Source organism: Pygoscelis adeliae, unplaced genomic scaffold (genome assembly GCF_000699105.1).
Source record: "Pygoscelis adeliae isolate BGI_AS28 unplaced genomic scaffold, ASM69910v1 Scaffold293, whole genome shotgun sequence".
Classification (NCBI taxonomy): domain Eukaryota; kingdom Metazoa; phylum Chordata; class Aves; order Sphenisciformes; family Spheniscidae; genus Pygoscelis; species Pygoscelis adeliae.
Window position 1 is genome coordinate 134656 of NW_008824362.1, and position 16552 is coordinate 151207.

Here is a 16552-nt window from a genome sequence, read left to right on the forward strand (position 1 = left end):
GATTCTCGCTGTCTTGGCTAGTTTCCTGCAAGCTCTACAAGATATTCACTGTTCTCTCCTGCACTATGGATTCTCTTCTTGCTAACTACACCAGAATACCTCCCTTCCTAATTAAAATGCCCTTTTCTAATGAAAACTTTCCTATTGATAGCTCCTCCCTCAGGACATCGTGGTAGAAGTGGAAAGTTCCTGAGGACTGTACCCTTCCTGAATTTGGTTCAAATTCAAATAGATTTTTGCAAGCAAATTCAACTACTCTAGTCTCCTTATTGCAAATGGCTTTTGAAGAAGTGTATGTAATCCTTGTAGCGGGAGGCTCAAGGCAAAGTGTGTCCGTGCATTGGAATTTTTGTCATTCCAAGTGTCACTTGTGCCTTTTCAAGCGAAGTACTGCTGATAAGCCATGTAGATATAAACTGTCCCAGGCTGCTGGAAAACTACCACTTAGAGGTAATGAAAATTGTTTAAGCGGAGGTTCGCTGTTAGGCTGAGAAAATTTGGTCTCTCTTAAATGTTTATTTTAGTCGCTTTGTGCTTTTGAGGAACTCGGGTTTGGAATAAAGTTCAGAGAGATGCTGAGTGCATGTGTGGACTCTTGGAGATATTTTTATACTCGGTGACATACTGGCCGAGGAGCAGTGCAAAGCTTAACAAGTTCTTCATGGGTTTAAAAATGCAGATATGGAGTCATGCTGATAAAACCAGCAGACAGAATTGCTTTCAAATACAGTTTTCGCTTACTGTTCTGGCATGCCTCCGAGGGTAGCCTGATTTCTATAGATTTACACCTCATGTAGAGTGTTTTACCATACTTTTAATAGTTGGCTTTTCGTAGCACTTACAAATAGTAATTTTTCCATGTAGTATTCTTAAGTTAACTGAAATCAGAGTGGCACCAGAGCACCTAAAGACAGCTACTAGATTCTTTAGGTGATTCATTTGTACCTCAATAAAATGCAGACCTTCTGTGACATTTTTTAATGAGCTAAGACAAGTTTTAGCTTTTTTGAAGGGCACTGGGTTGCCGCTTCAGTGAGAGCAACGTAGGTATTTTCACATTTACTTCAGTATTTTGAGGTTTTGTCATTATAAAATTCTGTCTTGAATTAAAAGCAAATTGAAGTGGATTTCCACAATTAGCCTATCACTAAATTAGCATTCCACAATTAGCATATCACCAACACGATACTGCAAGTAACATGTCGGTATTTAGCACCTGAACTGTAGTTGCGCTAGATCCTATGAGATGTTTTGTTTGTTTTTTCCATTAAAAATGGCCAGCTATGCTTTATTCTTTAGTTTAAACACTTGGGGCTGTGTTTTCAGAGCTTTTTTTCTCATTTATCATAAGTACAGAATTGAGCTTGGGCAAAGATTCTGACTCCCTATGGATTTAGCGACGCTCAGGGGTAGCTGGCCGGGAATTTAGCAGTCCCTTTTGGATTCGCCATCATTGTACCGGCCAGCAGGGCAGTTACGGTTGTTTGTATAAAGCAGACATGCGAACCTCCGTGAGTTTTCTGCGTATTATTTTTGTAAAGTTTCGACTCACCAGAGTCAGAGCGAGGTTTTCAGTGCATAGGCAAAGCGCTAGGAAATATTCTTTGTCTTTCATAGCACATTGCTATTAAATCTTCTGCTGTGAATTAGCTAAGAGCTCTGACATCAGCACTGAGTACGCTTGGCTGTTAGTACAGCCTCCTGAGAAGGTTAGACCTGGACATCAAAGAGGTCAGTTGAAATATTCTGAACCCCTGGACTTTGATCCTTTGATTCAGTAAATCCCTGAATTATTTTTTCCTGGCATCTTTATTTGCTCCCTATAGCTCCAAAGAAAAACAGAGACAGGGAAAGCTCTTATTTGGGGATTTGAATTCAAGGTCAGTGTTTTACCCTGACCTGTCCAGAGGAGAGTAAGAAACAGTGTGAGGAGACGTAACGGGCTATTCCAAATGGAAGGAGGCTTTTTACATTTTGGAGGCTGCGAAAAGGAACGTTAAGCAGCAAAAACACTGAATTCTCCACAGGTGTCTCTCAAAAGAGGACAAGAGGAGTAGCGAGGCTGCAAGATAATACCTTTTTTATTTGTACAGTTTGCTGGTGCATCAGTAATTACAGTTACTTTCTTTGTCTTTCCACAGCTTGCAACAGCCAGTGCCTGAGCTGTGAATCAGCCACTGGCTGCACGTCATGCAGAGATCCAGCTAAGGTCCTGTTATTTGGAGAATGCCAGTACGAGAGCTGTGCTCAGCAGTATTATCTGGATTTTTCCAGCAAGACTTGCAGAGGTGAAAAATACATTGCTAGTTTAAAGAAAAAAGAAAAAAAAAATTGCAGGTGCCTTGGCTAAGAATCCGTTAAGTTGCAGCAGGATCTGTGCAGGTGGCCTGCTTTAAAAAGTGTGTGTGAGGGGGGGAGTTGTTCAATGACAGGCCACTTTTACAGTTTTTTCTCTTTTTCGGCAGTGTGCTGTCACATACTTCAGCCTTTCAGTGAAACAAGATTATTGCAAATCCTTCTCTCGTAAATGATTTAGTAAGTGAGCCAGCAAACTTTTCAAGGGTCAGGTCCAGCAATTCATTTAGTCATGGGTCAGCTGAATAATGAGTGAGCTTACTAGGCTAAATCTTTTTTAGAGTGCTTATAGGGCCTTGTGTACTTACCTGCTTCTCTCTTTCTTATTAAATACTGCATCACTGGATGACTGCAGAAACAACAGTTTGGAGTGATTTAAAAGACACAGGACTTGAAAGATTTCCAGAACTCCCAAGGAGAGTGTTCCATAACAGAAATAAGTGAGGATAACGTGGCTTTATTGCAGCTAACACCACTAAGACCAGGATATAACACAAATGACTTGTTGTTCGGTGTTCATTTCTAGCTGGCTCTGTCAGTGTCTGAACCTAGCTTAACTGAGTAGCATCTGTCCCCTTAACGTTGTGGTTCTTCAGGGAGGTGACATTGTCTGGTGTGTAGGGTGTTGGAATGAGGCAGGACTCTTGTCCTGGCGTTGTCTTGGATATGCTGCATGGACTGGCGCAGTTCGGCTCACCTCAATGAGTCCTTGTTTCCCCCCTCTTGCTCTTGCCCATTTGTCTGTCTCATCAGCCAAGTGTGTCCGTCGTTAATTGCTGATATGGACCCTCTGAGTGCCACCAAGAAACAAACAGTAGTGTTGGCAGCCTGAGTAGTCCTTGGGCACACGTGCATGGTTGGGACTCTGCTGAAGACCGGAGGGGAGATAGTACAAGGGCATGTGAAGGCAGGTCTGGTCCCAGCTGGATCCAGTGTGTTTCTGGCCAGTGCACTTTACGGAGGGGCATTTGGACTGTGAGGCACAACGATTTCTTTTTCTTCTGGTCAGAGTCGTTTGAAAGCATGAGGTTGATGAAGCGGGACGGATAATTGCTAATGAGCAACAAACTTGGTGTTAGCAGAAGAGCAGCATTGCTAGTTATGGGATAAAGTCGGGCTTTATGGGCAACAAAACTGTGCCGGTGTTAGCAGGTCTGCGTGCTGAACAAGAGCCAAGCCTCCTCAATTTTGACATTGTTAGAACATGTTAAGTCCAAGAGGGGAAAAAAAAACCCCACATATCTTGAGTTGTAATAAGTCAGTACAAATCATGCTTGCTTTTTTTTTTTTTTTTAGTATCTCGTTAACAGTTTTTACTGTGCTCTTTGCTCCTAGAGCTTATATTCCCATAGCTTGTAGACCCCAAGTACTAGGCACTTGTATAGGGTGAGCACCCCGGAATGGGCTGCCCCGCATTGACTTTTTTTTCTTCCAGAGTGTGACTGGAGCTGTAATGCTTGTAAAGGTCCCCAGAGGACCGACTGCCTGCAGTGTATGGAGGGCTACATTCTCCATGAAGGAGCTTGTGTGGAACAGTGCCCTGCAGCTTTCTACAAGGAATCAGACACATGCCAGAGTGAGTTCTTCTTGAGCGTTACTTCTAATCACTGCTGCCAACATGTTTCCCTGCTTGTCTCCAATTTGTGCACGTCTTGCATTCAGAAGGCACACTCTAGCTTCAGATCTCTCGCTGCCCTCCAGCACCCACACTCAATAGAGCTGTGGTTCCTGCGGGGTGTTACAGCACGGTGCAGGAAGCAGTTGAAGGCGGTGTTGAGCTGAACTCTTTACGTATGACTTTTAGGGTGTGATCCACACTGCCTTCAGTGTCGCCAACCAGATGAGTGCAGCTTTTGTGAAGCCCCGTTTTTCCTCTTGGACACTTACTGCGTTCACAAATGTGGGAAGCGATATTATGCAGACCGTGCACAGCGAAAGTGCACAGGTAAGCAAAGTGAGGGTGATGTGGTGGAGAGGGAGTCCGTGTTCTGTACACTGCTTTTTCTCTCCAAGGCTGGGGTGAAGAGGAAGCGCTTGGATGCTGTGTTAAACTTGCTGTTGAGGTGATGCAGTCAACTTGAGAATCAGATAACAAGCTATATCTGCATTTAGATACGCCTAATTCAGGAGGAATGAGATTCAGTGTAGATGGCTGCTGATGTGTGTGTGTATGTGTGTGCACACTGTATATAAAAAACAGCTATTAAAACCACATTTTTAGAAAGGTTTCAGTTGTATTTGCAGGTTAACAAACTGTGTAGGACTTGAATGTGTATTTGCATTATTTTTTTTTCAAATTGGTATAACAGTTCCTTAAAAACATGTTTCCTCCATTTAGAAGATTATCTCAGGTTCTCTGTAGTCAATGGGAAACAGTGGTCGAATGAGGAAGGAACTTCTTAACGACCCTTTTAGCTCAAGTCTTTGCCCCTTCCTTTTCATTATTTTTGTCAGGTAGGTAAGACGCAAATAGCAGTGGTGTTTCTGTTTTGACCCCTGGGGACAGCTCTGTGCACCAGTGGCTGCATTGTTTTTGCAGTGTCTCAATGGGGTTGTGCTTTCCGTCCGATTCAGCTTGTCCTCCTGGATGCTTGGAGTGTGACAGTGACAGCCTGTGCCACCTCTGTGACAGCACCATGTTTCTGAAGAATAAGATTTGTGTTTCTGCCTGTGGCCAGGGTTTCTATGGCAATACGTGGACCGGAGAGTGTGAAGAAGGTACGTGTCTCTCATGGTAAAGCAACCGAGCTGGCAGGCTTCCAGCAGATTTTAAGGCCAGAAGTAGCGTTCATGCAGTGGCATTTTTGGAATTCAGTTCCGTGCAGTTTCGTGTTGACTGTTAAAAGTTGGCAGCCATTTTTCTCCAACTTTTTTGTTTCATAAAATGTTGCACGTACGTGGTTTTCTGAGTGAAGTTACCTAGTTAGGCATGGAGGCACGTTTTTCCAATCGCAATATCAGTTATCATCAATGTAAAACAAATGAAAAAATGTCGTGGGGGAAATCCCTTACGAAATCAGCTGTAGTACTTACTTTTCTTTGTTGTAAATGAAGATTTACTAGTCCGTCTGCAGGGCAGGACAGTGTATGCTGGCTTTGAGTTTTGTGATGGGAAGTGAATTGCCCAAGCCTCTCAAAATCATAGTGGCGATTGGGATGGATTGCAGTTCTTCTTGAGACGGTGGTTGTCCACCTAGGTCAGTAACGAACAGGGCGTTATAAGGGTCTGGTCTGTTATCCAAAAGATGGTGGTGACAGGCAGGATGCTAACACAGCCCATGGCTGTAATTCATTCAGTAATACTTTTCCCTTCTTTCTTTTTAGTCAGCAAGCATCCCTCAAGCTTCCATGTGAACGGTACCCTCACAGTAGGAATTGGCGGGGTAAAGCCCCTAGACCTCTCCTTACTGGGTGTGCGCGGTCTGGATGGTGACACAGGACAGCTCTTGTTCCATATCGAGAGCCCTCCCTCCAACGGCAGGCTAGTGATGGTGGTGGATGGGAAAGAGGTGCAGCTGAGCAAAGGCGACCACTTCAGCTGCAAGGATGTGAAGGAGAAGAGAGTCCGCTTTGTGCACAGCAAAGAGAAATCCAGGTGACTGTGTTGAAACTTTTTTCAGAGCTCTTGCCTTAAAAAAAAAAGATGTATCTGGAGAACAGGTATTTCCTTGTTCCTTGGAAACATTCTTACAGTGAAGCACGCTTCTCACTGCTGTTAGATAAATTGCCAGTGTACTTATACTGTACCGTAGTACAAATGATGGTGCAAAACTTCTCTGTTTATGATATAAGAGGTCACTGTGGTCCAGCTACCAAACCTGTTGTGCTTTGAGGGTGCAGGAGTCTCTCATCTTTAGGATACTCTGCTGTGGGTTTAAAACTGGCATATTAGTCTGGTTCTTAAAATTTCTTGCTACTGTCAGGAAGATGCTCAAATGATGTCACCAACATGCTCTGCGGCATAATCTGCATTCAGCCGTTACTTCTTTGCCTGCAATATGAGCTCTGTTAGTGTCCTGGGATAATTAGTGGTGTTTAGTAGCTGGCAGTGCTCACGCTGCAAGCATGTTGCAAGGAAGCAGATTTTTCCTGCTGCCAGGCAATAAGCCAGTCATCCTGCCAAATTTCATACTTGATTTACATCACCATAAAGCCTTGGGACTAGACTGATATCAGTGGAATTGTTCTAAATTTCTGCCTGTGTGTATTAGGGTGTTCTTTGATCCGTTGTTTTCAGTAAGACTTTGAGGGTGTCCTTCTGATGCCAAGGGTTAGCTCATGTTCGCTAGACTCAAGGCATGTGTTCCTGTATCGTGCTTTTTTTTTGTCTGTTTGGTAGTCACAATGAAATGTCAGGATCTTGTCTTGAGAAACATAGCTGCTTTATGTTCAAGGTTATTGGGTGGCATTATTGAAAAGTAAATAGGAAGCAAAAGTGCTGAAAAGTGGGAGCTTCTGTTCCGAAGCCAGATAAGTGACATTTTCCTTTAGCAACGAATAGCTGACATTTAGAATCAGTACTTTATCTTGGAGATGCCATCCTATGTGGGTAACATTAGTTAAAGGGAAATAAGGGTATATTATTACATAGTTAAAGGTATTTTATTACATGTTGTGACTGTTGTGAATCTTCAGAAAAAAATACTAAAAAAACATAATTGAAAAACTTGAGCTAAAGTTTCCATCACTAAGCTAGTAATTTTTAGTGAATATATAATATTTTTATCATTATTGAGTCCTGCAAGAGCACTTCTTTAATTTATTTTGTCTTGTATTTTGGCTTGTTGGGGACTTGTTTAGGAAAGGACAGTTTTCCCTGAAGGTCAGCGATCAACGGTTCTTCTCCCATCCTGAGGTGGTCAACATTCAGGCATTTTCAACACAGGTAATGTAACAAAGCTTGGAAACAACCATAAATTTTGTACCATTTTGGAGCCCTGGTTTCTTGCAGTGATAACAAAGGAGCTGGGCAGAAATTGCGCTGGGGTTCAGGTCAGGCAAATTAGACTCAACTCTCACTTAGTTGAGAGGCAGCCAGGAGTCGTATGGAAGAACTGGACTTGGGGTAAGTGACCGAAGAAGCTGGCCCATGTAATTTTGCTTGTGTGGGGAATTGTAGCTGTGCAGTCATAGAGCAACTATCAGTGAGGGCTAAGGAGTCCCTACTGTTTAAATTATTCCTTGGATCCGCGGGTGGTCTAGTTCAGTCTCTTACTGCAGGGCAGTTGAACGATGATTGATCCCTGTGGTAGGGATGCTTTGTCAGTCAAGAGCATTTACTTAAATGCTCTGTTCTAGGACAGTTGGGAGTTAAATCAGCATGAGCTATTTAAAGTGTGTCTCTTAAACTGCTCACCACTCCTAGGCAAGTTGATGGTACTGTCAAGTATCCATGTCTCTCATATTATTGTTATTTAAAGTCTGTAGCACGGTATCGTGGAGGGGCCTTACCCAAGAGATGGTATACAGGCAGTACGTTTGTGACTCCTTTTCTAAGGGCAGGCTCTCTAAAAGGCAATGTATGAAAAGATGTGCAAGATACACATTAAGGGAGAGGACACAGCATTACAGAAACGAGGAGTTGTTCGAGCCCAGCCTAGCTGCGTGTGCCAAGCTCAGCCTATCAGCAGGTCGTGTCATCGCATCCCTCCGGCCAGGCTTTGATTCCCACTCAAGCTACAGGCGTTCCTCTGATGCTGCTGTGAGGGCAGTGGATGTGCTGGAGCTGCCTGGCCCAGCTTCCTGCTTGCTGCTGGTCGTGCTGGCAGCAAGTTCACCATGGGCTCGCTTGAACGGGGTCCAGGTTTCCAAGGAGGCTTTGCAGCTTGCACTGAGCTTTTTCCATGGTCGAACTGCCTAGTTGAAAGCTCGATCAGATAGCTTTGCTTGAACTGAAGTTGTTGCGGCTACTTAGCATGTGGTAGCAGTGTAAAGAGACTTTAAAGTGCAAATGAGAGTCTGCTGCTCTTAAGGCCCATTTACATGCTCAGAGGGGCATTAAATGGCTTGACAAAACTAACTGGAAATCTGGCTATCATACTTTCTCTTTTAGTGCTGACCCCTTCTTGCCTACAAGCCTGACTCAGCGTCCACCCTCACAATGAGTAATTTAAGAAATCAATTTATTTTAATCATTGCAGTGGTGGATGGGTTTGTGTCTGAAGGTGCTGGTGCTATTCTGTGCTTCATGCTGAGTGTAGTAGGAGTGTAGCCAGCAGCTTAAAAACATGGTGAGTTGCTGACTTGCTCACTACGTACCATGCTGGGGGCCTGCAGGGGGTCTTCAATTTAATGTATCTAGTGTTCCTTATAGGAAACAACTCCTCCTGAGATGCGTAATTTCTGTGGTTGTCTGACAATCTTGAGACTTTGCACTGCTTGGTTTTTTCCCCGGTTTGGGGCCCTAGAGAGTTGGTAGCTTCAGGGTTAGGAATTATATTTTTTTTAATTGCACTTTGTTGCTTTTAATCATTGTATTCCGTATTAGTCGTTCCGTAACTTCTGGAAATTAGAAGTGTTCTAGTTTGTCCTTTAGTGTCAGACAAACTGGATTTTGATCCTGTTGCGTATATATTGATTCTGGCTGGTGCTGAAATCTTTGCTCAGTCTAATCTCTTGTTTACATCCACCTAAGAAAGAGCTGCAGTCACTGCCCCAGAATACATAAGTGAGGTATAATAATGGGAATTTTGCCTGCCGCTCCTTAATTACCCTGGTAAGTTGTACGCAGGTGAGATGGCAGCAGTTAGCTCTCTGCTGAATGTTCCCAGGCCTTTGACTTTGTCTGTGCGGGATCACCCCCCTCCCAAGGCGAGGTGTTACTGATGGCAAATGATGTTTATCGGGATCGACAGAGACTGCAGATTTAAACTTTCTTGACGACGAAGAACTAGGGAACTAACTTAAACCAGCAGAAATGTGGAGTGTAGCTGATGTTTGTTCTAGGATGAATAAGACTGTGTGGAGTCTTTGAAAATAAATAAATGAAGATGCTGACGACAGCCAGTTTTGCTGTCTTTGAGAGGGACTTTATCAGTTCAAGACAGGCAAAAGCACATCCTTCAGTGTTAGTTGATTGACTCATTTCTACTTAGAAGCATTAATTCAAGCTTCTGCCTCTCAGTTTGGCTCACTGCTATTAGTATCCTGTGTAGGTTATTCTCCCTCTCCTGGCATTCTTCCTTGCTTCCTTTTTTTCCCCTCTCTGCAACTCATTTTAAACAGATAACCTGGGCGCACAGGTTGTGTGGGGTCTTATTCTCAAGCATCAGTGCTCTGAAAGATGTCTTAAGTTCCCGAAGCGGTAGGTTATACACAGGGAGAACGTGGTGTGTCTCCATCCCCAACTCACCCTGAACTGATTATTCACAGACATAAATCTTCAGCATCTGAGGTGCCTGCGTTCCAGTTGGGCCTGCGGACGTGCAAGTAACATGTAGACCTTCCAAAATAGTTGGGGTCCGCATTTCCATTTGAATTTCCATGGATGGTAATAAGGCAAAGCTGTGTCCCTTGTCTGTTACCTGTGCAGACAGCTGTGTACTGCACAGCCAGCCTGTGCAGTACAGGCTCTAGCTGATAACTAAATTGCTTTCTATATATATATATGTCCTAAGGTTTTTTCCTTTCCTAAGCTTGCTGTGTCATGAGAATCTTCTTTTAATGTAACTAAATCAGTCTAAATTGCTAGATATTGTTAGATCTGCCCGCTGGGGGGGAAGTGTGGGGAGTGATTATCTGCTGCTTAGAAATAGGAGGTTTCCAGGGATGAAGTGAGCTAATTTCCTTAACCCCATATTTTTCATTCCAGACTTTGATCATGATCAAATTGCTAAGGTTTAGCAAACACCTAAAAGCTGCTTTTGTGTTTCAGGCCCCATATGTGTTCAGAAATGAGGCCCTCCTTGTCCACAGAGGGAAAATGGGAACTATAACAGAACTGTTGCTTGGTGTGAGGGACAGTGACAATCCTCGGGACGTTGTGCTGACGGTTTTAGAGCCTCCACGTCACGGGCGGCTGATCGAACCTCCTGGAGACTCAGCTTCGGCGGTCCACATATTCCGCCTGGATGACCTTGTCGGAGGACTGCTGCGTTATGCTCACGATGGCTCTGACACCCGGGATGATGCAGTTCTTTTGCAAGTGAACGATGGGTATCACTTCCAGAACATCCTGTTCCGCATTAAGATTGCTCCCAAGGTATGTGCTGTGACATAAACTCTCGCAGGCAAATTAGAAGTCTGGAGAAGTATCACTATGTCCCTGAGGTGTCGCTAATCCTGCATGACTGACAGGCTGCAGTCAGAGGCAGGAGAAAGTAGTGGATTGATTGAGTTTTGGAGGTCACCTGCATTTTTGGTTTGCAACAGGAATGGTTCAGCTCAAATTGTGCAGCTTTGACAATTCAAAGTCCGTAGTTATTTGATAAAAAGATTTTCTGGAGTTGCAGGTGAGAGTTTTGCACTGGTAAGGGCAATGAATTAGAGAATGAGTGGATGGCAGAGAGACAGGGCTGATGAGATAGGCAAACCAGTCACTGGGCTGATGGAAGCGTTATGGGAGACACAAAAGGACCACACGTGATCTAAACAGCTTGGCTAATAAGGTGTATCACTGGTACTTTGGTGGTGGTGGTGGTGTCTCCCAGGGTCAGGATCTCTCCTGCTCACTCAGCGTTGCTCCACTGAAATCTTTTGCTTGAGGCATCTTTCTACTTGTTAACTTCCCTAAGGACAGGGCACAGATACCTAAATTCAGAAATTATTAAGAAGTGCTTTAATTTTTGCTTCTTGCTTTTATTGCCGTTCATAATTAAGTAACGGTTGTTTGTCTCTTCTGTATTTGGTCATGAAGTGGCACTTTATATTAAATTTTATAGACATTACAGCAGTAAAATTAGAAACAGTGGTGCTTTTCCATTCGTTTATGAAACAAACCCCAGCCAAACAAGGCGTGAAATACATACAGTATGTGTGGTGGAGCCTTGGAAAAAATCAAGTTGCTGAAGTGCTTGCAAGCATTTCAGTTCTGGTATTGTGGTATTGTAATAAAACAGAAGGAAAAAAAAGCTGAGAAATTCCTTATCCCTTAGTTAACGTGAAAGAGTAATGAAAAATAGAGCTGTCAGTGAAGTCCACTGTTAGCAGTCTTTTTATGTATGGACCTGAGAACGACACAATCTTTGAGTGCTTCCACTCCATGAAATGGAGTTAGGAGGAGATGATGTTATCCCTCTTTCGTCCTCTTCTCTGCTGCATTAGATGCCTTTCACAGCAAGTTGGGCATAAAAATTTTAAGTGAGGTTTACAAGCGCTACATGCGTCTGTGTAGTTAGCACAAGGAGGGACTGATCCCATTTGGACCCTGCGGGTGCTCCTAAAGCTGCGGTAGTAATTAATGATAATTAGTGACATGACTCACACGTCAGTCTGGGAATGAAAGGCTGGCGCAGAGTTATTAGACTCCTGGAACAAGAGCAGCCCTGCCTGTGGTTTCTTTACCCAGATCACTTACGTGGCCCTGAGGAGCCTGTATAAGATCAGAAGGACTGCAGAAATGCTTGGACACCACTCTGCTGTTTGTAACACTTTTTTTTTTTGCTATCGATTAAGCAGGTTCTTGTAAATGCCAATGAGGGTGAATTGCTGAGCATAGTTTCTTTTATTAGATGATTTTGCGCTCCCTTGTCTCTCATCTTTCCAAGGGTCTCTGTGCAGCACTCGGCTACAGAGGAGAATGAAGGTGGTGACAGAGGTGAAAGCGGAGCGGCTTTTAGTATGAGGGTAGAGCTGGCAGATACCCAGCTCCTGCCTCATCCTAATTATTGTCTTTGTGGAGTGGCCTTGGGAGCTGAAATGCATGCAGGGTTTGTTTCTGAAAAGGTGCTGTTGAGACACACACGCAAAGACACTTGGTTTTTTTTCCTTGGTTTACATCCAAAGATTGCTAAAGAGCCTGGTAGGACCCTGGCTGGAGGTGTGGGGGTTCAAGGTGTGGTTTTTTAACCACATTACTTATCTGAGTACATGGAGCTTGTTATAATGTGCTGCTGGATGGTTTTATATATTAAGTCCTGGTGTGAAAAGAACATTTCTAGGATTCCTATTCAATGGGCTCGGACAGTATAATTCTCAGACATTAATCCATAGGAGCACTGTGGTGAAAGTGTGAAAACATAAATGAAGGACAACATAACCTTCCAAATACTATGAATTAGAGGGGTTTGTTTCTTCACAACAGGTGTGCCTTGTGTTTTGCAAGGTGCTTTTTTCAGTCCCTTTGGTTGCTAACAGCCTGCTTTTCCGTACTTGCCCCCATCCAAACACTTCATTTGACCTACCACAGTCTGAACAGCTGGCCTCTATTTTGAGAGCTCTTAATAATGATTTGCACTGCTGTATATTCTTGTTGACGTTCTCTCACAATTACAGCCTCTGTGAAGTTAATTTGAGACCTGCTGGTGCTTCATTTTTGGCAGAGCACCACCGGTGGTGCTCCAATGGGGAATAAGGAGCCCATGCCCTAGAAAATACAATCGTAGGCTATGTACTGTAAGTCAGAGAAGGTCAGATCTACCCACACGTCATCTGCCCATTGCTGACGGGATATGGAAGCCTTTCTTTTCTGAAAGGCTAGGGGGAATGCAGGAAAAAGACAAAAGATGTTTATTTTAGGGGTGTGTTGGACCTCTAGAGGAGATCCAGCTAAGGGAGGCCTCCAAGATATTTGCAAGGCACTGCATCTTGTCCTACCTGGGAGGAGGTAGCTGAAGCATGGGCCAGGGAGCATGCATGTTAGCCTCCCCGGGCTCCCTGAAAACACTTTTCCTGTGCTGTGAATTTATTTCCACAGTTTGCTAACTGTGTGCTCAGGTATCAGTTTAAAAAAAAATCTCAAGTGATTCTAGCTGTTTTGCTGAACACAAGGTAAGTCGCTAAATACATTTTTAAAAAGATTACCAAGCAAAAAGAGCTGTCTCACGAATGTGTTCTTATTAACAAGCAGGATCACAGCATCAAAGCCAGGTGGAAATGGTATTACAAAATGCCGGACTGGTTTAATGTGGCCAGTGAAGGAACATTGAATCATTTAGTTACGAAGAGCCGAAGGGTTCCATGTTTATAGCAAAATCACGACCTTGTGTTTAATTAGCATTCACTTGGAAATGTTTTCTTTTCAAACAGTGCATTTTGCCTGTCATTCTTTGAAGTGTGGCTAGTCTCTCTTTTCTCTCCTCCCACAATAAGTCCAGGGGCCTTTCTGACCTTTTTGCTTTGTTTCCTGTTCCAGACTTATGCTTTGCTAGGCCTATATGTGCCATGATGTGATCGAATCGATAAGGTCAGAGGAAAGCAATCATATATATTGACAGGGTTCTCTTGGCTGGCACAGGGTCTGGTTTTCTTCTTCGCTGTTCTTTAAAAAAATAAAGCAACCATCGTGCTGGGAAACTCTTGACCTGACACAGTCTAAGATCACGCAGCATTTAAAAAGTTACACTGTGCAAAATAAGTGTAGTACAAATTAAATGGGTGAAAGTTGCTCAGCAGACACCTCAAAATGGAGATGGGAAATCATCCTTTAATGTGATTCTTTTTCACAAACATCTTTTTAGCTTTCTCTGCTGTCTCTGTTGCAGATTCAGAAGAACGTAGTAATGAGTCGTTTATCAGTTTTGGGGTGACACATGATTTTGCGGAGTAGTAAATGAGGAGGAAGATGGTCACTTACATGGAGCAGTCAGGATTTTGACTGCAGTTCACCTCAGCCAGTTTCAAGGTGAATCTGCAGAAATCAAGAAGGGGAGTCATATTTACAGTAACTGGGCTTATAAGAAAGAACCATGGCACAGAAGAGGTCACAGAGATTTTGGTGGCCTGTCCAACAGAGCATGAGCTAACAAAGTAATTTATAGAGTCAAAAAGGGCTAATATAATCCTTGAATGCCAGAGCAGTGTTACTGAAGTATATGAAAATGGTAGTGAAACCATTACTGCATCCAGTCCTGACATCCACATTTCAAAAAGCTTGAATGAATATTGGATAAATATTCATTTGGAAAAAAAGCCGCAGGAATAATTTGAAGGTTAGAAAACCCACCAAGTAGCATAAGACTTTGATGGATGCTCAGGCAGACTTCAGTTTTACAGAAGTGGTTAAGAGATGACCTGACCGTGGGTGCAAGTCCCCACATAGAGAGAAATTTGATCTAAAAGTCTTCCTACAAGTATGTTCTAACTTAGCAAAAAAAATGATGTGGATTTGGTTGCAGTAGTTACTAAGTGAAATTTGTATATATAATTTCTGAACGTTAAACTGCTTCTGTTGAAGCAAAGGATGGAGAACTGTCATAGTTCACATTTCTGCCAAATTTCATCATTAGCATTTGCATACCGTTAAGTTCAATTTTTTCCCATCTTGTAGAAAAGCATGAGGTTGGTCTTGAACCTGGGTTTGCTCATGGAGAGATGATAAGTCACAGATGTGTGTAAAGATAGTGGAGGTGCCGTAGAGAGATACTTTTGAATGGGTAAGAAGCTGTTGTTCTATAAGTACCCTTGAAAGGTGTGTATTTTTAGAAATAAAATGAAGAGATGTGAGAGAAAATATGGATCCAAACTAGTGTAGCAGACCGGATACTTTTGTTCAGATGTTGATAGTAGTGAATTTTCCACTGTGCCGTGGAGATAAATTGTGTCAAGACATGTCAAAAGTCAAGCGGGGTGAGAATGAGGATGGTGGTAAAAGACAAAATTAGGGAGGGAGACTGAGGTCAAGAAGGTTTAGGAAATTAGAAACATTGGAGGACAAGGTCAGTTCTACAGGGTGAGAATTGGGTCCGAGGCATATAGGTGAAGGATGCGCAACCATTTCTTGAAGCAGACAACCAGGGTGGAACGCATAAGAAATTCCAAAATACTCTGCTTGATCCTTTTCACTTGAAAAATCTGTTTCCATCAGTGCAGCATTGCTGACATTCAGTTAAGCCTTCTTCTGCTGTCCCCCTGCACGCAGAATAACAGAAGCCCTCAGCTGGTGACAAATTCCTTGGTCTGGGTGCCCCAGGGAGGCATGCTACAGATCTCCAAGACAATTCTGCACGCCAAGCTACCCGGTGCCCGTGACTCGGAGATAACCTACACCATCATCAAGGACCACCCAAGACATGGTAAATATCTTTGGAGTTTTGTTGTCAAAAAACAGCTGTAGGGCGTTGCTTTTCACCCCACATGCCCCAGGGTGTCCATCCGCTAAATAAAACTGCAAGGTTTTGGTTACTTCTGGGGAAAAGGGTGTTCTTCACAGACCTATGGGAATGTGATTCTTCCATGGTATTTTGCATACAAACAAATAGCATTTGAGGGAATATTTCCTTATAATACCTGCTGAATCAGTGCTGCTAACCTCATCTTTTTCCAATTCAAATGGGCGTGCAAAGTAACGAAGCACTATTGTCCTGCCTAGTAATCTGAACTTCTGCAACTGTGTCTCTCTAGTGGTATTTAAATTCTGGTGGATTTACAGCCTTGTGAGAGCAGAATCTTACTCACTGCCAAACAATAATATTCTACAATGAACGTCTGGGTTAAGAGCAGCATAGAGTAATATCTACCTCTAGGAACTGCTGAGCAAAAGTTTACCATGAAGAATTTGAGAACTCGCTAAATTCCATGGCATTTGATTTAATTTCTACTAATGGAAGGGGTTACTGACTCAAACAGAAATTGGTGACATTTGCATCCGTATATAATTCTTGTCTCCAAATTCCTTTTGAGAGGCTCTGATCTCATCTCTCAGAGCAGCGGCTTTCACAAGCAACCCCATGCGTAGGACTGCAGCTTACAGAATATCTTCTGGACCCAGGCCAAGGAGGAGTGTGGAAGGTACTGGGATTTGTGGCTGAGATACAGACTGAGAGAAACTGGATGGGAAAGAGAAGACGTCATGGAGGGAAAGGAAATATGGACAGAAAAGAAAAATGTTATTTTCCTGCTCAGCATCACCATTTTCTTCACTAGAACCATGTCTTTAAATAGCATATTTTTCACATCTATGAAATGATATCATTGCTTTTAATTTGCTGAGCCGGATAAAATTAGAGGATCCCTTTAGCAACATCAGTGCTGTTTTTTTGCCTTTTGCTGTAAGGATAGTGTCGTGGTTTAACCCCAGCCAGCAACTAACCCCCACCCAGCC

The 16552-nt window shown here is 43.2% G+C and overlaps 1 protein-coding gene across 1 annotated transcript in view; it reads left to right on the forward strand.

The window, feature by feature from the left end:
• Positions 1-16552, forward strand: part of FRAS1 (Fraser extracellular matrix complex subunit 1) — a 120467-nt gene that overhangs the window by 55073 nt on the left and 48842 nt on the right. Inside the window, exons 22-29 of the mRNA XM_009319876.1 lie at positions 2142-2288; positions 3791-3931; positions 4160-4300; positions 4930-5073; positions 5680-5950; positions 7156-7240; positions 10229-10555; positions 15371-15524. Coding sequence (XP_009318151.1) covers positions 2142-2288; positions 3791-3931; positions 4160-4300; positions 4930-5073; positions 5680-5950; positions 7156-7240; positions 10229-10555; positions 15371-15524 — 1410 coding nt within the window. The remainder of the gene's footprint in view (positions 1-2141; positions 2289-3790; positions 3932-4159; positions 4301-4929; positions 5074-5679; positions 5951-7155; positions 7241-10228; positions 10556-15370; positions 15525-16552) is intronic.